The 23,679-nt window shown below is 58.1% G+C and overlaps 2 protein-coding genes across 2 annotated transcripts; one reads left to right on the forward strand and one right to left on the reverse strand.

The window, feature by feature from the left end:
- Nucleotides 1–127: 127 nt before the first annotated feature.
- On the forward strand, nt 128–15,491 carry IL17RB (interleukin 17 receptor B). The gene is given in 11 exon segments (XM_031962171.1): nt 128–251; nt 254–276; nt 2,397–2,421; nt 3,742–3,879; nt 4,556–4,683; nt 5,341–5,467; nt 7,185–7,232; nt 8,368–8,510; nt 9,172–9,384; nt 12,201–12,516; nt 13,285–15,491. Coding segments are annotated over 11 exon segments (1,833 nt in total). The 5' UTR covers nt 128–199; the 3' UTR covers nt 13,905–15,491.
- Nucleotides 15,021–23,009, reverse strand: ACTR8 (actin related protein 8). Its single transcript, XM_031952080.1, has 10 exons — nt 22,497–23,009; nt 22,060–22,233; nt 21,656–21,749; nt 21,314–21,446; nt 20,460–20,613; nt 20,188–20,283; nt 19,384–19,524; nt 18,570–18,834; nt 17,660–17,823; nt 15,021–17,119 (listed from the first exon to the last, which is right to left on the reverse strand). Exons 1-10 carry the CDS (start codon nt 22,578–22,580, stop codon nt 16,976–16,978), a joined length of 1,449 nt encoding a protein of 482 aa, XP_031807940.1. The 5' UTR covers nt 22,581–23,009; the 3' UTR covers nt 15,021–16,975.
- Nucleotides 23,010–23,679: the final 670 nt, after the last annotated feature.

Consider the following 23,679-nt stretch of genomic DNA (forward strand, 5'->3'; position numbering starts at 1 on the left):
GAGGGGAGTCCGCCCCTCACACCTGCGCCCAGCGGGGGGCGTGGGAGGGGCTCCGAGCCCCTGCCCCGCCCCGCCCCACCCCGGCCGGCCCAACCCCGTGGCTCGGGCCGAGGGAGGGCGGGGCTCGGGGCGGGGCCGGGCACCTGGAGCAGCCCCGGGCTGGGAGGCCGGCCGGCAGTCCGCCCCTCCATCCCCGGAGATGCTGCCGGGGCTGCCCTCGCTCGTGGGCTGGGTCGTGCTGTGGCTGAGCAGCGCCCCCGGGGCCTCTCGGAGCAGGTAAGCCCCGCCCCTTCCTGCGCCCCCGCGAAGCCCCCGGGTCCCCACTTTCCGAGCCCCTGCCGCCCTCCGGGCTCTGGCGTCCGGGTCCGTCTGGGATGCTGCCGCTTCTGCACTAGGAGCGCGCAGGTTCTCCCGGCCCCGAGTGCGGGGAGCCCCTTGTCCGCAGCCGGCAGAAAGGCAGGGCTCGCCCCCCGCCCCCCCCCCCGTGTCCCCGGGGCCCCCGGCGCCCAGCATGTGCTGCCCTCCTGCAAGAGCCCAAGGAGGGACTGCCCGGGGGGAGAAACCCCGAGTCCCTGGCGCTGGGAAGGAGCCTGGAAGAGTCACCGTCCCGGGTGGGAGCGGGCGGGCGGGGGTAAAACAGCAGGCAGGAACACTTCCGTCCCCCGGTGGGCCGCGCACAAAGTCTCCGGGCCCGGCCCCGGGGGCTCCTCGTCCTGCGCCTGCCTCCGAGGACGCCGGGCATCCGGCCCCGGCACCTGGAGTCTTGGCCGCTCTGTCCGAGGCGGAGGCTCCTCGCGGGTGCGGGGCCAGAGAGGCGGGGCAGTGGTTTCAGGTCGCGCGGGGTGTGGGACCAGTCCTGGAGGACACACAAGCGGAGGTCACGACCGTCCCCTGCTTGCCCACTCTGTGCCAGGGTCACCACTTCAGAGGGTCGCAGCCCGTTTTAAAGATGAGGAAGCCCAAGCTCACACAAATAGCACATGGCAGAGTCAGATTCGAATCTGCTCTCCTGACTCCAAATTCGGGGCTCTGGCCAAGCGAGCCCCCAGTTCTGGTGCTGCATGTGGGTGCCGGCCTCACTGGCCCATGCTGCCTGGGAAGGCCTTAGGTCCGAAAGTTTAGAAAGGAGAGGGAAAAACATTCAAGATGCCCCCCCCCCAAAAAAAAGCCTTTTCTCAAATGCACTCTCTTGCTGAGTGCAAAGGGAGGGGCCGGTGAAGCCCCGGGTTGGCTGGCTCCCTACTCACCCCAGAAATCTGAGGGGTAGGGAAGGGCCATGTGAGCGGAGATGGCTCCCGGGAGGAGGGCAGCCCCACTGCGGGCATTCGGGGAGAATCTGGGCCTCCACTTGGCTGCTCAGGGGCCCCCAAGAGCAGTTTGGCCCCATGTCTCACCGTGGCTTGGAAACAAGGAGCTATGGCTGGAATGAAGCTAACTGACAGGGGAAGCACTAAGTGGGCAGTGTGAGGCCAGAAAATGGGGGATCCGGGCAGGACCCCCCCCTGCATGCCATAGCCCTTTAGCTTCAAAAAGCTCTTTTCTCCCCCAACCCCAAAATATTAACAGCTGCGTCACAGGATGTAGCGTTTCAAGGCTGCAAAGGACCTCCGTCTGGCCATAACTGTTCTGACTCCCTGTGGCAGGTCGTGGCACCCCCTTGGAGCCAGAATGAGGCAGATCCATGTCCTGTGGGCAAGTCCCCTTGTGACCCAGTGAGGGGCTTCCTTCCCTGCCCTCTTGGACCCCCCCCCAGATGATAAGTGGTAGAGCAGCAGTCTTCCTGCCTCTGTAGAGGGAGCTTCTTTGCAAGAAGTCCTTATATGTATATACCCTGTCTCTCCCCAAGTGTCCCCTAAGCCCCCTACTCCATCCCTCCCCCAGCCCTATCTGAAAACTCACAGCCAATCACTGCCCTTGACTTTAATCAGTCCCAACATCAAGTGATACCAGGTGATTTTGCTACATTTGTCATGGGGAAAATTGAACTTTCCAGTGTAAAAAAAAAAAAAAAAAAGTTCCCAGGTATCTTTTGATTGCCTACAATTCAGATTGTGATCAGAAATATGTGCTGGGGTGGAGAAAGTTCTGGCCCCTGTAAAAGGAAGAGGGGCCTCCGAGTCCAGGGAGCAGTGTGATCCTTATTTCCCACCTTCTCCCCCTGCCCCCCCCCCCATGCCTCAACTTCCTTGTCCATTAAATGAAGGAGCAAGACTCAGGTAACCTCCGAGGCCATTTCCAGAACTTGTCTCCCAGTCAATGGAAGCCATTCTTTCATTCACCAGTATTCTAGAAGCGGCCACTGTGTGCCAAGGACGGGCTACGGCGCTGGGCGAGAGCCGGGACCATTGGGACTTGTCATTTCTGGTGACTGATACTGTTTCTTTCTTTTCTTACAGTCTATAAAATGCTTCCCTGAGAACGGTAAGTAAGTAACTAAGTCCTATGAAAATCCTGGCTGTGGCAAGTTGCGAGAAAGCCCAGAAAGGAGCCGTTAATTTGGGAGTCAGGCAGGAGGAGGGGGTCCCCTCCTGGGGTGATCCCTCAAAAATCCCTCAATCAGAAGTTTAAGAGCCATCCTCAAAACTCTGCCCCACATGGAAGCCCAACAACGCACAGTTCACAGCTTGAAGTCCAAGCTCTACTTTCATTTGCCTACAGGAAAATCGTGCATTGAAAAGGAGAAGCATCTGCAGGGACTCTTATTTGCATCCGGTCCCTTTGGGTTCTTTTTATTTCAGATTTTATCATGCTCTTTGCATTCTTATCTTTGCTGACTCTGCTGCTTGGAGCTCCCAGTATCCAGGCCACCATTTATTCACTAGAACTGGGCAGACGCTTTTTTTTCCGTATTTACCGAAGGCTGAATTGGGATTTTCCAAAGTACCCTGTGGTTTTTTTGTTCATTATTAATTCATTTCAGTTGAATTTGAAAAACTTTTGAATTAGTAATTGCAAACGTTTGTACTTTATGCATAGTGTCTCATTTAATCCTCACAATCACCTGGGGAGGTAGGAACTGTATTTTCCCCGTTTTACAGATGAGGAAACTGAGGCAGGCAGCAGTGAGGGGTCATCGGGGAATAAGTGTCTGAGCACAGGTCTTCCAACGCTGAGTCATCCAGCTACCCCATGAACATAGACCAATGTGGACAGAATAAATTCAAAATCCCTCCAAGGCGGTTAGGGAGGGAACAGAGCACATTTGTAGGATGTGGCTGCGCTGGCAGTTGGGTGATCCGGGTGTCCTTAGGCTGAGCCCTGGAAGGTGGAGGGCTGTGTAATGGGACACCATGAACATGGCCGTCCTGGGGTTAGAGCTGAAGGGCCTTCAGTGGCTATGGAGAACAGCTTCTTCCTCCTCGCGGTGAGGAAACTGCGTCCCGAGTGGTTGCTTGGCCGAGGTCACGTAGGAAGCAGGCAGTTTTTGGTTGATGGATATCTCTATCTCCAGCACTTCCACCCCAACTCCATTTCTGTAAAATAACAGATTAGGAATTTGACATGGAGTCCAACTGCCTTATTTCACAGATGAGGAAACTGAGTCAGAGCGAGGGGATGTGATTGACAGGCGTCACCCAGCTAGGAAATGTCTGAAGCACGATTAGAACTTGCTCCAGACTCCAAGGCAGTGCTCTATCTATGAGCCGCCTGGCCCCCTCCGGGATACTTGCACTCCCTATAGCATCTCATCAGGCTTTACGGTGCTGAACAAACGCCAGCTCTTCCTGTTGTTATTCCAAGGTCCATCCAGAGAGTGGCTGGTCAGAAACAAGCTGACTCCAGGGGGGCTGCGGACCCTCCATGTGGATTCTGTCACCAGCCCCAAGACCAATCTGGACGCAGTCCTTTTGAACATAAGCTGGGTCCTCAAGCAAGACGGTGAGTGGGGGGGCATAGGGATGGTGAAAGCAAGGCCGGCAGTGAGTGTCCGGGTGGTGTGGAAGTGTCCAAGACATTGGGACCACAGTGATCAGCAAAGCAAGCAAGAGATAAAAAATAAATATTTAAATAATAAATATTTACATTTATTATTCAAATAAAAATACCTCTGGCAACTGGAAAATTTGTGCAGTTCTAAAAGAGGATGCGGACAAATGGCTGCAGGATTTCTCAGGACCCATGGCCAGGATTCCTGGGTTGCTACCCGGTGGTTTTGAACCACTCGGCACCAAGCCTGTCTTTTGTAGTACAGATTCCTGGAGGATCCCATCTTATGGATCCAAGATGGCTCTACCCAGTGCCTGGGGCACAGCCTGCTGCCCTCTGAGAGGCTCACCCCAAACTCTTACCCCATCTGTCCCCTGGGATGGAGGATGTCACTGCCCAGGGCTGTCCCCTTGGAGGCGACCTTCCTTCCATTCAAGGGTTTATCGTCTAAGTTCTGATTCCTATAGTTTGATTCTCTTATTAGAGTATAAACTCCTCGAGAGAGTTGAGATTTCCTTTGTATTCCTGGGTTTAGCACAGTGTTCGGCAGAGTAAGCGCTTTGTCGGTGTTGGTTGGTTATTGACGGGTCGAGTTTTCCTTGATCTTCTCTTACGCCTTTGCTTCCAGGCAGCATCCAGATGCTGAAGGCCACCAAGATTTGTGTGGACGGAAAAGGCCAATTCTTAACCCACAGCTGCGTGAGATGCAATTACACAGAAGTGTTTCAGAGTCAGACCTCACCGGATGGAGGCAAAGTGAGAAAACCCCCCAAGAGTGTGTTTTAGCACTGAGTGGAGTAGGTCAGATAACTTGGTCACTTCCGGGGGTAACTGCTGGAATCCATGGGCAGCCTCCAAATAGGGAGGGCCCGGCTGTGATCTGGGATCTCTCTCATCCCTCCGGCTCGCTGCTCCAGCTTTAGGGAGAACCTGGAAAGTTCGGCAGCTGCTATTTCCTTATTGTGGCACCCGTTCCTTTTACAAGCACATAGACTCACAAGGCTTCAAACTTAGACCGGGTTTTATTTACCCAGAAAAAGATGCAGAAATCACTTTGAATCCCCCAAGAGTCCCTTCCAATTCACCCTGTTTAGGGTTCTGAGCTTCACAGTTTGTTCTAGAAGTGGCATGAAATCCTAAGGAGGAGATCATTAACACATAAGCTTCTCCACGTTGTTTCGCCAGTGCTCCATCCCTCCTTTTCTCTTGCCTTTCCTCTTTAGCTCTGATAGCTCCTGGCACTTCAGGCCCATATTTTGTTCTGTGTCTAACCAGGACAGATAGAAACTGGCCTTGTGACTTGACTTTTGGTCACAGATCAAAAATTGAAAATCAAGGTTCCCCCCAAAATTGTTGAATTTGTATATTTCATAGGACTAAAGATGATCAGTGCTGAATTGTTTTGTCTTTTAGTGGGAGTTTCATTACCTTGGATTTCCTATAAAGCCAGAAACCACTTATTTCATCAGCGCCCACAATATCCCACCTACAAATATGAATGAAGATATTACCACCATATCTGTGAACTTCACCTCCCCAGGTAAGGGCCTTTTTGGATCCTTCCCTCTGGACCTTGCTTTTGGAGAGCTTTCATTGTACTTGCAACGCTCAAACCCAGGATTTTGAAGCAATTTTCTATCTTGATTCAAGCAGAAAATGTGCTACGTACTGGGGATAAAAAGGCAAAAACAAGGTCCCTGCCTCAAGAAACTCAGTCCGATGAGAGAAACATGATGTGAAAGCTATATAATTGTTCTTCAGGAAAATCACTAGTTTAGTTTTTTAAATAAGTTTTTATTAGCCTCCTTTGTTTTTAAGTGTCCCTCTGGATCCCTTGCTCAACCTATTCTTCCCCAAAGCATTTCATATAACAGATTCTTTTTTGAGAAAAAAAAATGAGCAAAACCAATCAATATATTTTTAAAAAGACCATATACAATATTCCACACTGGTAGATACTCCCCCTGCAACACAGAAAAAGGGGTTGGGGAAGATGTCTTCTTATCTGGCTGAGACCAATCAGCTGAGCTTTTCAATCCATCTTCAAGGAGAGCTATACAAAATTTCCTGGTCTCACTGGTACCACCCCCCCACCCCAATTCTCTGTTCCTCCCATCTAAGAGTTAAAAGTCTCTTCCTCCTTTCTAACACAAAACCCCCCATGTCAGCCCTTCCCATGTCTCTTGGGACCCTGTTTCAGTAAGAACCCATCTCTCTCTACCTCCTCAAGATGGCGGCGATCCCCATTGTCTCTTTCCCTCTGCTCACAAACAGGTCCCCGTTTTCCTAATCTTCAGAAATCTTCCCCTTGACCCTGCCGCATCCCTCCCCTCCATCCCTCTGTGGTGAAACTTCCTTAGAGAGCCATCCCAGAGCATCCCCACCTCCTGCTTCCCCTGGCTCGTCCTCAGTCTGACTTCCGTGCCCACTACCAAACTCCGTCTGCGTCTGTCCTGGTGGCAGGAATATAAAGGCCAGTGAAAAATCTCTGTCCCAAAGGAGATTGCTCTAATGGAGACCATGGCGCCTGCTGTCTCCCAAGGTGCCAGAGCTCTTTGGTCCCCTCTCCAGGGCCTCCTTAACCTCACGCCGAAGCCTCTGCCTCCATTGGCTTTGGAGACTTGATGCCCTCTTGATTCATCGTTAGCTCATCATCCTGTTCCCAAATCCTGAAGCTCCTGTTCTCAAGTGCCTGAGTCTTTTAGGGAAAACATCTGACAGTCACAGAGATGCAGGCTGGAACCTGGGGCTAGCGGCTCTGGGCTCAAGTGAAGTGGGTTGGATGTTGGGGTCGATCCCAGAGTCCCCTATTCTCCCTCCCTTCTTGATGCCCCCCCAACCTGAGTACACACGAGCCACGGGTGCTGGAGGAGGAAAGGGGCGGGTGTTCCTCAGGTAGGATCCAGCCTAGGAAGGTCTCACAGTTTGGAGGACAGCCAGCTTTGACTAGTCCTAGAACCACAGAAACAACTCCCTGAGAGATAATGGATGGCCTGGCTCCCCCCCCCCCCCTTCTTTCAAGCTTCTGATTTGCATGGCCCCGGGCCATCCCTCAGCACTGGCCCCTGGATCTCCTTCCTCAATTTGGTATTAAAATTTAACTGCTGCATTGAAATTTGATGGTCAGGCTTTGGGCAGTATCATTACTGAGCATCATCAATCATGGGGAGTGGGGTGGGGAGGGAGGGAAGGAGGGGAAAGAGGAGAAATGAGCCTTTGGCTAAAATGTAAAAACATTTTTTACTTCACCTCCCTAGGCTGCCTGGACCCAGTGATGAAGCATACAAAAAAGTGTCAGGACTATGGTGAGTGTGGGGCTTCTATCTGGTCTGAGACCTCATTAATTGTGGGATCCTGTGCCAGCCCATTAATCTGCCTCAGTTTCCCCATCTGCAAAATGAAGGAGTTGGCCAGTGTCTCCTTCTAGGCTCAGGTGCTTACTAGCCCCAGTTTCCCATCTGTAGAACAGGGAGCGGATTTGTAAAGTGCACAGCCAACCTTAAAGCACTGTATGAGTGCCAGCCGTGCTCCCCTGTCCATAATGTAGCCTCATGGAGTGCTGGGAGCCAAGTTCTGGGCCTAGGAGTGAGAGCTCCGCTCCGATTCTGGCCCTCGGCCGGATCCTCCGTTCTAGGCCTGGACCAGACACCCAAGCAGCCAGAATGACGCGGTCAGGTTCCCAGAAGTGACCCACGGGTCTGGTTTGCAAATCCTATAAATAAAGGCACCGGGGAGGCTTCCAGAGCAGAGGCCCTGCCAGGGAGGTCGAGGTTTGAGGTGTTCCCTCGTCCCCACGGCCTCCTGAGCAAGCCCGCCCAGGTCAGGTTGGCAGCAGGGGGCTCTGGCCATGATGTCACCCAGAATGCCCCCTGCCACCTCTTCCTCGATGGGTACTGTGGGAAGTATCGGAGTCAGGGCCCCTAGTGCAGTGGGAGGAGCTCTGGGTTCAGTGGGAGGATCGGACTCCGAATGCCGATTCTGCCCCTTACTCCCTGTTCCACACAGAGCCAGCACCAGGGCCCTCAGGTTCTTCCCCTGTAGAATGAGGCCCTTAAACTGGACAGTCCGAGGGCCCTTCCAGGTCTTTTTGTGAGCTGAGACTCCCGCAGTGTGAGAGCTGCTGCAGGGAAGAAGGGCCTTTGGTACCGGTGGTCACAGAACCCCCAAATGCAAAGTATCCTGGGGAGGCTCCCGTCCAACCCCTTTCTTTGACTAAACAAGTAAAACATTTGCTCTGTTGCACAGCAGGACGATGGGTCCGAGCCGAGATCTCTTTCAGTGAGCTCGCCTCCTTCCAGGCAGTTAGACCTTCTCTTGGGAAGCAGCGGGAGCTCGGAGTCTGGGCTCTCAGAGGAGTCTGGGGGCTCGGATGGATCTGGGGGTTCACCCCATGAGGGCAGAGATGCCTCCTGAGTCCTCCTCACCTGCTCTAACCCTCAGGGAGCCTGTGGAGTCCGAACATCTCTGCGTGTCAGAAGGAGAAGAGCGTGGAGGTGAATTTCAGTGCCAGCAGCCTTGGGCACCATTACCAAGTCCTGATTATCAGCCACGACGACATCCTTGGATACAGCGACACCTTGGAGGTACCCTCTGGCTCCTCCCCGGAGGCTTGGCTCTTTTCCCTTTGCAGCGTCTTCTCCAGAGAGAATGTGACTGGGTCCAAGGCCGAGGGCCTTAGGTCCCACAAGTCGTAGTCATTTCCTGGGACTTTATCTGTCAGCATAGGAAACTCATAATCCTCCCAGCAGGGAGAGAAGGAGGTCTCAGCATCCCTTCTCTAGGACCAAGAGTAACCATGACAGATGAGATGCTCCTTCCCTTTACGTCGCGTGCTAATTAGTCTCCTGGGGCTGCCTTCTTCACTTGAGTTTTGTGTCCTCTGTGTTTCTCTGAGTTCTACTTGTTGGTTCTGGAGGCTCAGGGGTATCTTGGGTTGTTGGGTCAGATCTGGGTCCCTAACGTTGCTGCTGGTGTTTCAGCTGCCCCAGAAAGCCCAGGCCCCACTTGGCTTGGATGAAGCACTTGAAGTTTCTTGTGGGAATTCTGTCTATAAGGGCTGGAGGTTCTCTATCTCCAGGCCCCCGTTCCTCGGGTCTGCCTCAGGAAGGCTCCTTGTGCGGGCAGTGGGCTGGGACCCCGGCCCAGGTGCTGGGAGAGACAGATGGGGGTGGGAGATAAGCAGAGGCTTTCTCCCTCCTCGTAGCCCCTTCAGCTCCATGTAATCCTAGTCATTTTCTCCATTAGCTGAACCAGAGCCGGGCAACTGTGAGCATCCCAGTGACAGCGGAGGAAGGGAAAGGGGCCATAGTGCAGGTAAGTGGTTTCCCACTCTCCCCCTCCCCTGACTTTGGCTTCCAGCAAATTCCTCTGCAGACCCCTCTGTGTTCCAGCTTGAGGCACCTTTGTCAAGCTGCTCGGCTGCTGTCCCCTTGCAGGGGTCGGGGTGGGGGTTCTCTAGCATGAGCTGCTGGCCTGGGGGCGGGAAGGGGGGAGTTTGGGACTATTGCCAGTCGGAGTGTGATGCGCTGGGGTCCAGCTCCAGGTCCTGACACACCCGCCCATTCCCTGGGGTTCCCCAGAGTGAGAAACGATCTGAAATCCAACAGGGAGTGGCAGCTGGACAATCCCGAAGTGTCCGACTACTCAATTCTCTTAGGGCAGATTCCCTGGCTGTATTATTTGGAGATAATAATAATAAGCCTGACTTTTTGTGAAGTTAAGTTTGCCCTTGATTGCTCATAGAGAAGGTAATCTGGAGGAGCCCCTTGTCTTGAAAGGGAGTAAGCCCCCACTCTCCCAGGGCAGCTTGGGAGAGGAGTCAATGGACTCTGACACTCGGCTCCTTGATGAGATATAAACTTCCATATAAATGTGTATACGTATGTATTCCATTCATATTCCTCCATGCTTAATCGTAGTCTGCTTGGGGAGGTGGGAAGGATGAAAGGAAAAAAAAATGTAGTAAAAAGTACAATAGCAGAGAACAAAAGAATAACATAGAGGGAAGCAAAAAAAGATAGTCATAAATATCATCTCTTCTCTTATTCTATATGCTTCTTAAAAAGGAAATTTATTGTTGCATGTTCTGAATCCTTGATGTTCGGCTGGGCACATGACAATTTTGTTTTGTTTTTCATTTTCATTTTCTTTTCCTTTTTTTGTCTTACTTTTTATTTGGTTTCAAATAAATAAATATAAAAATAGATAAAGCATCTTGAGCCATGGGGGGGGGGGGGGGCAGAGCCATTTTGATTTTCAGCACCCTTCCAGACCCGATTCCCCAGCCCTAGAGGGATAGACTCAAAAATAAGTTTGGGAGAAACCTGAAGGCGCAGTGCCGGAGACAGGAAAGGAGACATTTAGCCCATTCTGCCTGCTCACGATCTGTGGCTGGACTCTTTTACTCAAAGTCTCCCTTGTTCAAATAGGAGCTCCTGAGGGCAGGGACTGTGACTTTTCCCTTCCCCAAGTTCCTTCCTGGCTCTGGGCCCACAGGCTCCTGAGAGTAACTCTGAGGCAGAGGGAAGCAGGCAGAGGAGGTGCTTCAGAGCCATCCCTCCTTCCCTGTGCCATCCTGGAGGTTGCAAGGATCAGAGGGGCTCATCTGTCTGGGCTCTGAGGGCTCAGTTCTGCTTCTGAGTCACCGCCGGGTCAAGGGGCAGAGGGGAACGTGCTCTGTCTGGCAAGGACGCTGCTGTCAGAGTAAACTGAGACCATCTTCACTGCGCAGATAAGGAAAGCGAGGCCCAGGGAACAATTTTCTCATGGAGATAAACGGTTCTCTGGCAACAGGAAGCTGGGGATTCTGCCCTGAGTTTCAGGCTGCTTTTCATCCCATGAATCTCATGAGACGGGAGATGGGCTGGGACGTGGCCCAGAGCAGTTCTCCACAATCCGGGAAACAGCTCAAAAAAGGCCTCGACCAGGAGCGGGCCGAGACCTCTATTTACTAAGAGGAACAAATTTATTTCAAAAAAGTCAAAAAATAAAAGTGGGTGTTGGTGGTAGACCAGTAGGCCAGAACGCTCTCGTCACTGGTGTTCTTGCTAAGTGGGGAGTTTTCTTCATTCTGTTCATTTTTCATGGGTGGTTCTGAGGCACAAAAGAGCCAGGATGCTGCGGGGCTGGGGGGATCCCCGTCGCTCTGGGGCTCCCAGCTTCTGGGACCAAGTTGGGCCCTCGCAGGCGGTTCTGGCTGAACCGATGTGCATTTTTCGGGGAATTGGGGACTCGGGCAGGACACGGGGCTGACCTTGGGCGTGGGAGCCGGGGGCCCTCGGAGCTCACCTGTGCCCCACTCCCCGTTTTCAGAGACTGGGGGGAGAAGGTTTATTTGCCAAAGAGCCCGCGGGCGCACTTTCTCCGGATCTGCCCTTCCGTGTAAAAGAGCCTCTGCGTCCTTCCCCTCTGAGCTTCTGGCCCTGGAGGGGGCTGGGTCACAGCCCCGGAGGCCAGAGTCGGGGTGGGGGGAGGGCGGAGGAAACATGGTGGAGGGGGGGAAAAGACAGAAACACTCGTCTCCTTTGTTGTCAGATAATTCCTTATTTCTCCACGTAACACGATCCGGGGCAGGGAACCTTCCCTGCCCGAAAGCATACTTTGGGGGCCTGAGGCAGTAATGTCCCCTGCCCGGCAGCGTTTTGTAATCCCCGGTCCTTTTTCCTTTTATAAACGGGGTTTCCCGGGCGCGCCCCCCCTCCCCCACGGCCGGTCCCAGGGGCCCCGGCCTAGGAGAACCCGGCGTCTAATGGGGAGAAGACCAAGGCCGGCCCAGGCGGGGAGCGGGGAGGGGGGAGGGGGAGGGGGGGGGCAGAGTCCGTGGGGGCGCCGGGAGATGGGCCCCTGGTCTGTCCGTGCTGCAGCTGGGGGAGGGGGGGGCCTCGATTTTGGCTGGGTCGGGCCTTCCCTTGTCAGACCAAAGCCAGCCCTGGCAGCGCCTGCTGTGCTTCCTCCTCCCTGCCTAGCCTGGCCCTGGGGGGGCCCCGGACTCTACCCTTTCTGTGGGCGTGAGGGCCCGGCGGGTGGGAGGGGGCTGGGGGGCGCGGGTGGGGAGCGGGGCGGGGAGCCCCTCACCTGGGGTTCTTCAAATCCTCTGTGTCTCAGTCTGTATGAGGGGACTGTGGCGGCGGCTGCCCGGAGGAGAAGGGTCGGCCATGGGGGAGAAAAGGGGCCGCGGGGGGGGGGGGGGGGCGGAGCGGCAGCGGCCCCGTGTCGGGGCGGCCCGTGGCTCCTTGGCTGACTCACGGGCCCAGCTCGCAGGGCCTGGGTTATAGTGCCCCCGGCCCGGGAGCGGGCCCTTCACGGCCACTGCCAGGGTGCCCACCACGGGGCCGGGGGCGCCGGGCCCTGGGGCTGCCCGGGGCCCCCTGGGGCCTGGCTGCCGGGGCCCTTGCCTCGGGCTCACACCCTCGGCCGCGGCGCGCAGGGGCGGCTCCCGCGCGGGCGGGTCCCCGGGCTCTCCTTCCCTGGGCGGCTCCGCGTGCCGGAAAGGCCGCTTCCCCAGGGAGGTCCCCAGGCCTGGCGGCCACCCCGGCGGGCACAAGGGGGCGCCGGCCCAGTCCCGACCAGAGCGCGGCCGGGGGGACAAAGGTGCCCTTCTCCTCAAGAACCCGCCTCTTTGCCCGGGGGGGGGGGGGGGGGAAGCCCACGACTGCCCCGGGGAGGAGAGCCTGGGAGGGAGCAGGGCCTGGGGGGCGGCTTCGTCAGGGGCCCCGGGGGACGGCGTCGGCCCAGCTCCTCTCCCGCGTCACCGCAGGTGGGACCCGTCACGTGGCCGCTGCTGCTGGGCCCTCCGGCGGAGGGAGGTGGGGAGATGCCGCCCCCTCCTGGCCCAGGCCGGGATGCCCCGATCCCGGAGCTGCCCCAGGCCCCGCCCACATGCCGGCCTGCCCTCCTCTGACCCGGGGCTTGGACCATTCAGAACCGGCGCCTGACTCCGAGCCCGCCCCTTCCCCAGTGTCACTCTCGGAGCTCAGCTTGCCTTTAGCGCCTCCACAGTGTCCCTCCTGCTGCTGCTGCTGCTGCTGTGGCTGCTTCTGACTTCCATCCCTCCCGCAGGGACAGGAGCCTTCTCTGCCCCGCCCCCACCTAGCTTCTGTCCCGACTCGCCGGGATTCCCATCCCGGCGGCACTTTTCGGGTCCCGGTCATTGTTCTCGTCGCCACGTCCGGGACGGGCCCGGGCTCCCGTTCTGGGCCCCGAAGCTGGTCAGGAAGTTGTCGGCAGGGGGATGACCAGGGTCCCCAGTGCCTTAGAGCAGTTTTCCCCCGCCAGCCTCTGCTCTGAGAGCCGGAGCTCCTCAGAGGTTGGCTTGGGTCCGGGCGGGTGGGGGGGCCGCTCGTGCGTGAGCAGGCTGAGCCGGCCGCTGGGCGGCGCTCAGGGCGCACATTCACGGCGTGGGTTTGTGGAGAACAATGTTAGGCGGGCTCCCGGGGGGAGGGGGCCTCCGTGACCCCACGAGGCCCCGGCGCTCAGCTCCCCTTCTCTGGCTTCTGTCCCCAGGAAAGGCCCCTCCCCCCGCGCCCCCGCTCCTCCCGCCCATGCGGGTGCTCCTGGTGTACCACCCCCAGGCCTGCTTCCGGCACGCCGTCTGCGGCTTCGCCCAGTACCTGCAGGGCCACTGCAGAAGCGACGTGGTCCTCGACCAGTGGCAGAAGAGGCGGGTGGCGGAGATGGGCCTGGTTCTGTGGCTCACGGCCCAGAGGAAGGAGGCGGACAGGGTCGTGTTCCTCTTCTCCGGCCCGGCAGCGGCGTGTGACGGCTCCTGCGCCCGCCGGGAGAGCGCCCAAGACCTCTTCGCCCTCGCCTTCAACCTCTTCTGCAGCGACCTGAAGAGCCGGGCTTCCCGGGACAAGTACCTGGTGGTGGCGCTCGGGGAGGCCGCCCTGCCGGGGGACCTCGGCGCCCTGGGCGTGTGCCCCAGGTACCAGCTCATGAAGGAGGCCGGCCCCTTCTGCAGAGACCTGCTCCACCTCTAGCCCTGGGCCCCCGCAGGGACCGCCCGCCCGCCCGCCCCACTGTCCCCGAGAAGCCCAAGGAGACGGCGACCAGGGGAGCCCCGCACTGAGAGGGACGGAGCCCCAGCCCTTGGAGAAGGGGAAGGGGCGGTCAGCTTGGGGGGCTGCGGGCCAGGGGGAGGGGGAGAGAGGCCCGGAGCAGGGAGGGCCCCGGCCCCGGCTCCCGGCCGGAAAACGCTCACTAGGAAGCACGTGAAACTGCTGACCAAACTCAACTCAGAAGCCAGTTACTATTTCTGCTCCCTGTCACAAATGTACATACAGAGTGACAGATTACTCATGCACTGCTTCTGGGACACCTGCTCTGTGCCAAATACCATAGTGTGTGTGCGTGCGTAGGATCATTATGGCCTTGAAACACAGACTAAGAGACCAACCCAGGGCACTGATCTAGTTAGACAGAATAATCATCCGGAAGAACAAAAAGCTAGAATCTCAAGGGAAAAGATTTCTTAAAATTGGGATGAAATTGTAAAATAAATTAGAATCAATGGGGATTAACACTCTTAAATCTCAAATTATAGCACAGAAAGCAGCAGAACAGCAGATCTGCAAAATAGCTAGACAAGGCAGAATCAGAAATAGAACCTAAATTATGCCCCAGCTTCAAAAACTGAGATGACTTTAAATTATTTGGGGGAGGAATTCCCTATTTGATAAGAATTGCCAAGAAACTATAGAGTTATCTGAGAGGGAATGAACTTGGATCACTGACTTACATCATATACCACGAGAGATAAAGAGATAAAGAACCTTAATAGTTAAGCTCCCACCATGCAAAGATTGGACAAGAACCAGATCAGGTGCCTTTCACAGGCTATCAGAGTTCTTAATTAAATAAAGAAATTATCATAAAAGATAAAACACAACATGAAAAATGCAAGTAGGAAGCCTGATTTGGGGAAAAAAAATCTTTTAAATGAGCTTTTTCTGATAAAGATCTGACATTCCAAACACGTAGAGAAATAATACAAACACAAAGGACAGAAAAAACAGTTCTCCAAAGATCTGCAAATTATTAACCACCAAATCACTAACAATAAAATCAAAACAACTCTCAGATTTTCCCTTGAACCCAAAAAACTGGCAACTATTAACTTTAAATTAGGTCAACCTTTCTGAAGAGCAGCTGGGGAGGATGCTAGCAGATGGCTAATGTGTCCCGTTGCCCAGCAAACAGTCAGACTCAAAGTCCTGATCACGTGCAAAGATTCATGGCCGCGCTGCCGGCGGCAGCACAAAAGTGGCACCAGCGTCGCCACCCAAGGATCAGGGAATGGCCGAGTCAGTGGGAGCCCATAAGGTGGTCAAGCAGGACCACACCTGAGGGCCCAAAAGAATCACCTGGAGAGATGCAGAAGGGAGGAAGGTGAACCAGGGGGAAACAACCCAGAGCAACAGAAGGCGTGACAATGGCCAAACCCAGACGGGCCGCAGTTTCCTGTCCAAGCGAGGGGCTGATTAGATTTGCCGAGCTCTTTCATCTTTCTTGACTCCTTATATTTGGGTCTCTGGGAACCTTCAGGAATGAAGAACATGTTTTTAAAAGTCATCAATAAAAAGTTTTCTCTTAAAATTCATTTTGAAATTAAATAAAACACTTAATTTTAAGGGGAAAGAAACCAGGCTGCAGATGTAGCTGGACTTGCTTTGTTTGTCCAAAGAGCTCCAGAGGCAAACTCAGAAAAGGAGACCTAAGAACGTCTCCCAATCTCTCCTGATTCTGGCACCTCCCCCTCAGGACCATCTCCATCCTTTTCAGTCTACAGCGGCTTGTGGTCTCCCTCATTAGGCCCCGGAGGGGTAGGTCCGAGGGGGTGGGCATCTCTGTACCCCCAGCACTTTGCCTGGCGGCTGGACCAGAGGCCAAGGTCATATCTGCTGACTGATGGATGTTATTTCCACCACGTGGAAGTCACTGGACATTAATACGCTGCTGGTTTGCAAGATCCTGCTGGTCTTTAGGTCTCCGGACCCCAGAGGATCGGCGTCGGAGCCTAGGCTGTGGGTAAGGTCGGGCAGGCGCCTCTGCTAGGAGCACAAGGGGACAGACGAGGTTCTTTGTCATAGTCCGAACCCCGCTTCTTCACGGCTACTCCCAAGGGTTCTGGGTCGTTGCCCGCCATGGGCAGCAGCTTCTTCAGCTCATTCACAAGAATGTCAACGGGTCACCTGTGTCAATCTTACTTGTAAATGCAGAAAACATTTATTAAGTGCTCACTGTATACCCAACTCACTGTGGGGCACAACGAAAACCAGCGTTTTTTTGTTGGTCACAGAACCTTGGGGCTGTAGCCACATGGTGCCCCTCCCCCCCAGCCATTCTGACCGTTCTTCCTCAGGCCTCTTGGCTCAGGGCTTTTCTGGGGGCTTTGTCCTTGGATGGCACCCTTGGGGGGGGGGAGGGGTTTCCCTCAAGGCCCAGACGACCTCCCGGAGCTCGGGCTCCTGCACCTCCCCCGAGGCCGGGACAGCGCACTGGACACAGCTCTTAGGCCGGCTCCTCTTCTCTTTGACCTTAGCACTCCGGGCCCCCCACCTGGGCCCCGCATGAAGGGGCTGGCCTTCCTTGAGAGTGAATGGATGGAAAGGAGCATCCCCGAAGCCCACGAGAGCCATGTGCAGTTAATGAAAACCGGTCTACAAAAGGAAGTGGGAAATGAGAATGGCAACGGAGGCTCAAGCGGGCCCTGCCCAGTGAGTCATGGAGGGGAGGCTGGGGCCAGTCTGAGCACTGCTCCCCTCCTGGAGCTGCCGCTTGGGGACTAGTCTAGATCCCCCCTAAGTGAAGGACTCAGGGCAATGGTTCTGGATTTCTGTTATTAAAGTGTGGCAAAGAATGGCGCGAGACAGTTGACAAAACCCACAGTTTATTCCAAAGTACTGGGTCATACGTACAAGCTGCATCTAAAATCGACATTGCCGCGTCCTCCACGGAGAGCCAGATGTCAACAAAACCCTGATACAAGGTCCAATAAATCAGGAAAATAAGCCAGGCCCGAGTCTCCCAGACGGCAGGGCCCCCGCGGGGCTCACCACACGAAGGCGGCTCGCTCGCGCAGCATGCGGACCCCGAAGCGCTGCCATTCCCGCTGGTAGACCCACAGCTCCTGTGTGGTGTCCAGACAGGCCAGCACGGCCCCGCCCTTCCACGCGATCAGGCGCGGGTCCATGTCCTGGGGGCACACGGGAGACAGGCTATGAGACCCCCGTCCTGGGACTCAGGCAAGAGCCTCGGCTCTCTGCGGTCAAACACAAGGAACTAGCGTTCGCCAGGCCAGCCCTATCAGGGAGGGGGAGTAGGCCGCTCCATGGGGGCGGGGCCGGGGTCTCCGCCCTCTCTTCTCCCTCCATCTCTGGGAAGAGGTCACTTCTCTCCCTAGACCTCCCAGTGAGGATCCCATGGCCTGGGAACCCTGTTATAGCCCTCAGGACCATGGGCCCGGACCTGTGGTTGTTGGGGTGGCGTGAGCCGGCCTCTGACCCTCACAAGCTCCCGTCCTGAGGGTCTGTTAGTTGGTCTACACCTACTGTGCACAAGCACGGAGGATCCCCAGGAAGCGACTCCCAGCCTAAGGAGCTCACCATCAGATGGGGGAGGCCCCATAGCTGGAGGGAAGCAGCCCCGGAGGGCGGCACCAAGGGGAGGAAGCCCGCAGGCCCCGGGCCTCAGTTTCCCCTCTGTGACGAGCAGGGGCTGCAGGGGCGGGCTTTACCTTTGGCCTGGTGATGACGTCAACGTTCTCCACGACCCTCCTGAAGGAGGGCGGCATCTTGTTGAGGATCCGGTGCTGCAGGAACTCCTGGGCTTTGTGGAACATCAGGCCGCCCCCCACCACCAGGATGGAGCTGTACATCTTCTTCTTGGTATCGTCTGAGGCTGTGAAGGCGGAGAGAGAGCCCCCGCGTCAGGTGTCAGGCCGTGGCCCCGCCTCTCTCCTGCCTCAGGCCGTGGCCCCGCCTCTCTCCCCGCCTCAGCCTGTGGCCCCGCCTCTCCCCCACCTCAGCCCGTGGCCCCGCCTCTCCCCCACCTCAGCCCGTGGCCCCGCCTCTCTCCCCGCCTCAGCCTGTGGCCCCGCCTCTCTCCCCGCCTCAGCCTGTGGCCCGTCTCCCCTCGGCCCGTGGCCCCCTCCCCCCTCAGCCTGTGGCCCCTCTCTCCCCCTCAGCCTGGGCCCGCCTCTCCCCGCCTCAGCCCGTGGCCCCGCCTCTCCCCCGCCTCAGCCCGTGGCCCCGCCTCTCTCCCGCCTCAGCCTGTGGCCCCGCCTCTCTCCACCCTCAGGCCCATGGCCCGCCTCTCTCCCCACCTCAGCCCGTGGCCCCGCCTCTCCCCCGCCTCTCCCCGCCTCAGCCCCGTGGCCCTCCCCCCAGGCATGGCCGCCTCTCTCCTGCCTCAGGCCGTGGCCCCGCCTCTCTCCCCGCCTCAGCCTGTGGCCCGCCTCTCTCCCCCCTCAGCCCGTGGCCCCGCCTCTCTCCCCACCTCAGCCCGTGGCCCCGCCTCTCTCCCCGCCTCAGCCTGTGGCCCCGCCTCTCTCCCCGCCTCTCCCCTTGGCCCCGCCTCTCCCCGGCCTCAGTTTGCTTCTCTGTAAAATGGGGATGGGCAGCCCCGCCCCCGCCGCGCCCCCTCACCGCAGCAGTCGATGCTGTGCAGGATGGCCTTGTCCAGGCCCAGCGCCTTCCCCTCGAACTGGGAGGCGGCGCTCTTCCTGGACATCAGGGCCGTGGGCGCCTCCTCGTTCTCGTTGCCCGCCATCAGGCAGTCGCTCTGGGTGGGCCCCAGCTCCACTTCCTGCGGGTGCAGCCTCTCGGGCAGGTCCGAAGCCGGGCCGCGCAGGTCGCTGTCGAAGCCGCCGGGCTTGGCCAGGGACTTGCGGTCGGCCGTCGCTTTGGAGGACTTCGGGGGACAGGAAGGGGGGGCGGGTGAGCGGCCGTGGGAGGCCCGGGAGTGTGAGGGGGAGGGGGCCTGGGCCCGCCCCGGGCAGAGTCTGCCGGGACTCTCCAGCCAGGGCCACAGCCAGTCTGACACCTCCTAGCTGGGAGGCCCTGACCTGTTGGCCTCAGTTCCCCCTCAGTATAATGGGGATATTAACCCCTGCTTCAGGACCAAGCCCGGCATCTCTGCTGCTTTCCTTCCTCCCTTCCCACTTCAGGGAGCAGAGGCCCCGGACCCTGAGCTGCCCCTCCCCCACCAGGCAGCCGCCCAGAACACAGCCCCCCAATTCCCTGCCCCCAGCGCGAGCTGGAGCCTCCCCTGGGTGACGTCCACCTCACAGGGTCCTTGTCCAGTCAAGTGCAGCCCAGGCTATCCTGTCCAGGGGGAGGATGGGCCCAGATCATCCTCGGGCTCACTGTGGCCTCACGGGCCGTCCCCCTACCCACAGCGTCTCTGGGATCGCTGGGGAACCCCGAGCCCTGCAGGTGCCCCTGCCCCCCGGGGACCGACCTGCTCCTGCTTGCTCTGCGTGGCCAACAGGTAATGCTCGTCATGAGGGTCCTCGGGGTCTCCCTGCGATCTCTGGGGCAGCGTCGTCATCTTCTGGCCAACGATGCCGAAGGTCGCGGGGTAAAACAGAGCCATCGGTGCCTGTGTGTGAAGGAGAGGAGGAAGGGCACTCCCAGGGTCACCTCCCGGCCACGCTGACCCCTCGGGCCCCTGGTGACCCTCTGCATCCCCCACCTCACCCCCCCTACAGAACTGGACCCTCATCATCCAGTGTGGCTGGCCTGAGGCCCGTGAGCCCAGGCCCTTCCCTCGCCGAGGCCGGCGCCTCAGTTTCCCCATCTGTAACACGGGCACGACCGTGGCGCCGCCTCTCAGCGCTTTTAAGGGTCCGATGGGATGAGGTTCATAAAGCACAGGGCCCGGCACCCAGGGAGCGCGAGGCCTCAGTGGTCGCCTCAGTTGGGGTCCCAACCTGGCGCCTCCCACAGGGAGGGGAGGGGGCTGCACCTGAACGTTAAGTCTCGATTCTTGACCATCTGAACATGCCCCAGTCCCGCTCGTGATCTCGAGCACCACGTTTCGGGTCCTTGGAACCCCTTCCGGGGCAGGGCCCAGACTTCCTCAGATGCCAGGACTCAGTGACACAAGGGGGGAGAACCTCAGTCTGCAAACGATGGAACTGGGACCCAGGGAGCTCGAGGGCCCAGGGGCCGGAGCCGGGCCCCCCTGTGCTTCTGGGCCCCGGGAGGGGCCCTGCTCTGCCCGTGGCCCCAGAACAGGAGGACATCCCTGGGCCCACGTTACCTGTAGCTTCTCGTCTCCAAGCCGAAACTGGTACAGCAAAGCCGGGGAGTCCGGGTGCCGAATCTGAAACTCGTGGTCCTGGAGGCCGGAGATATCCTGGGCCGTGGAGAAAACCAGGACATGGAGAAGCTGCAGGAGATTTCTGTCTCTCCCTGCCCCCATCATGTCAATCAGCCGGCGGGGCAGGGGAGGGCAGCGGGCTGGGGGAGGATGGCCGGCGGGGGCTCCGCCCGCTCAGAAGGGTGTCCGTGCTCCCTGAGGCTCGGCCCTACCTGGTCCAGGTGACAAAAGGTCTCTTTGAGGTGCTGCAGCAGGAGGCAGTCCATCTTGTTGGTGAGCTGGCAGTCTCTGTAGGGGAAGCCAGCGCGCTGCATGAGCCAGTAAAAACACCGGGAGACGTCGGAGCCCCCGTAGGCGAGACAAAGCCTAAAGGAAGATGGAACGGGCGTTTTGAGAAGCCGGACAGGGCCGAACTGTCCCCAGGACCCCAAAGGACAGGAGCGGGGAGGACTGACAGGATGGCCTGGCCCGGCCCCCCCAGGGCTGAAGTTGTTCACTTGTACTCCTTGGGTGGGGAGGAGCCGGAGCAAGGGGTGAGCAAGGACCCCCGGGGGTGTCCCGGAGCGAGGAGCTCCTTAGGGGCCCGCCCAGCGTCTGCAGGGAGATTACGTCGTCGCCGCCGCCAAGGCGAGCCGCAGAAGGGAGACCACTGGCTGGGCCCCTCCATTCTGCGTCCTGCCCGTGGGCCAGCACCAACACTCACGGACGCACTCTCCGTTGCTGTCTGGGTCTCTTTGTCCAAAGGGAGCTGGGTCAGCCCTCCTCCTGCCCTCAGGCTCGAGTGAGGGGCTATGTCCCTCTTACAGCTGACCCAGTGCAGCCAGTCTGTGCTCCCTGAACTCCTCCGCCAGCGCCCCATCATGGCGGCCCTCAGGAGCCCCACATTCTCCAGGCAGTGCCAGCCTCTGGTCTGGGCCCAGAGGGGTCACCCGCCCCTCCTCAGAGAATCCCGCTCCGCCCGTCACAGACTCCGCCGGGGGCCTCACAACACCATCTCCTCAGGCTCTGAGGGTCAGAGTGGGAAGGGGAACCACAGGCCCCTCAGACCCACCCTCCAGCCCCTCACCGGGTGTTGCGATGGGAGACGCCGTCTTCCACACAGCACACGCTCGTCTTCTGGTCGCCCACATCCACGATGCAGGCGCTGCCCAAGCCACTGCCGAAAGTGGCGCACACCGACTCCTGGTGGACCACGATGCCTGCAGAGAGCAGTTGCTGCCAGGCCCCGAGCCCGCAGGCCCGACCCCGAGCACGGGGCCGAAGGAGGAGCCTGGGCGCCCGACGCGGCCGGCAGCAGCCCGCTCCTCCCCTCTCACGACCCGGGGCTCGGCCCGGACTCAGTCCTCCCTCAAAATCCCCGGTTACCCCCACAAGCAGGCCCCGGCAGGCACTGCCCCCAGGCTTTTACCTGAGAAGCCCATCTTCATGAGGGTCATGTTCACCATCTCCTTCACGTGCTGCTTGTTATAAATGTCGGGGATCAGCAGGATGCACCTGTAGTACTGAGAGCAGAGGGGTGAGGTCGTCCCCGGGGTCTCTCATCTCCGAGCGGGAGCTCCCAGGACGGGCCGGGCACAGCCCCCAAGGCTCCGTGCAGGCGGCCGGGAATCACAGCTTTAACCGTGGAACATGTGAGGAGGGCGCGAGCCTCGGGACTAAGGGACAAAAGGAGCTCATGCTGGCGGCTCCGGCCAGGGCGGAGGGGAAGGGGGGCCTGGCCCCCGATGGCAGCTGCCAGAGACAGGGGGAAGGCCGGACAGGCTTCTGTCCCACAGAACTCTCAGTAAAGAACAGAAGGGGCTCCTCACTCACCTTTAGGTCCTTCAAGGGGATTTCCAGATATTTCTGTATGACATGGGACCATATGGCTTCCAGATCCGCCAGGACGGCTGTGAGGGAGCCCCCCGGTCCGGGGTGGATGTTTAACTGGCCCCTGCGGATAGGCCAGTGGATGTTGTAACAGTCCAGGGGATTGACGTACAGAGCCTGGGGACAAAACCGGGTCTGAGAACGAGCCTCCGTCGGTTGGTCTGGCGGCGTCGTACCCAGAAATCTGCGCTCACATTCACTGATCCCGGGCACAATTTGAAATCTTTGGGTGCCGGTCTGAACGACAGTGACAAAAGCAGGAGCGGGGACAGCTATGAGGCAGCCAGTTGGGACCAGGCCCCAGGAGGAGGAGGAAGAGCTCTCCTTCCGCCCTCGTGTGCCCCACTGCCCACTTATTACAACGCTGAGACCTGACCCACCTCTTCTCCTATCAAATACTCCGGGTGATGGGAAGTGTTCGTCCACTTATTTCCGGAGCAGTGATCGAGAATCGCCGGCCGCATCTGCTTGTTGTAGGATCGAGCCTGGGAGTTTCCGAAAATAATTTCAGTTTATACGTGAAAGTCAGACCACTCTTTTCTCCTTTTCCATGGCCTAGGCAGAGGAGGAGCCCTGGCCAAAGACCCTGGACAACAGGGCAGAGCCCCAAGGGTCCAGAAAAAAAGGGGTTTTCTCTGCCCATCAAAGGGACTTCCCCTTCCTGGGACTTTCTCGTCTGAGCAGTAACTAGGAGGCACGCCAGCCTGGGACGTGACAGGATGTGACAGTGGCTGTGACGCCTGCCTGCCCTTGGCAATAACACAGAAGGACAGGTAAGTGGGGCTCCTTTGGGCAATCCGGCAAGGAGAGGATCACTGCCTGAAATGCCCACGGGCCCATGCACCTGGGTAGCCAAAGAAAGACCGTCTGCTCAGAGGGGAGAAGCTGCCGTGGAAGGGAACAACCGGAGTCTGCCACCCCTGGCCCAGGTGTGGGCAGGCCCAGCGTCAGTCCTTGCCTACCACAGGGGCAGGGGATGGGCCGTGTCCTGGCCAGCTGCACCCTTTGCCCACGCTGCCTGACTGCTGCCTCCGTCCCTTCCGATGGATGAGAGCTTGCATAGCCTCAAGGCATCTCCCTTCTCGCCCCGACTCCCACCACCTTCTCACGGCGGTTACTCACATCCCCTAAGCCCACCTGCCCTGCTGCTGCTGCTCTGTGCGGGAGCCTGGGCTTCTTACCAAGCCGCGCCTCCCAATTGAAGGTGACCCCTTGGACCCGGCTTGAGGAGAACCCATACGCCTCTCCGCATTTCTGGCTGCCTCTTCCCGGAGATTATCCTCACGGTCGAGGGACACGATCCCTCATAGCCCATTGACATCGGACCATATCCTGGTCCACCATTTAACCATTCTGTCTCTGCTCGGTACTTTCAGGCTTCTGGACAGAACAAAGAACAAACTAGAACACGATCCTCGAGCCAGCGCTGCGCAGGGCCAGAAAAAGTCACTTATATCAAAGCGGAATCCTCAATTCCTGACTTTTTCCGACTCGCCCCTTTGCCCCAAGGCCCATCTGCTCTTGCCCGCCTTCCTTGCCCAAGGCTCTCTCACAGGTGCTCCT

This window comes from Sarcophilus harrisii, chromosome 1 (assembly GCF_902635505.1).
Source record: "Sarcophilus harrisii chromosome 1, mSarHar1.11, whole genome shotgun sequence".
NCBI classification, from domain to species: Eukaryota; Metazoa; Chordata; class Mammalia; order Dasyuromorphia; family Dasyuridae; genus Sarcophilus; species Sarcophilus harrisii.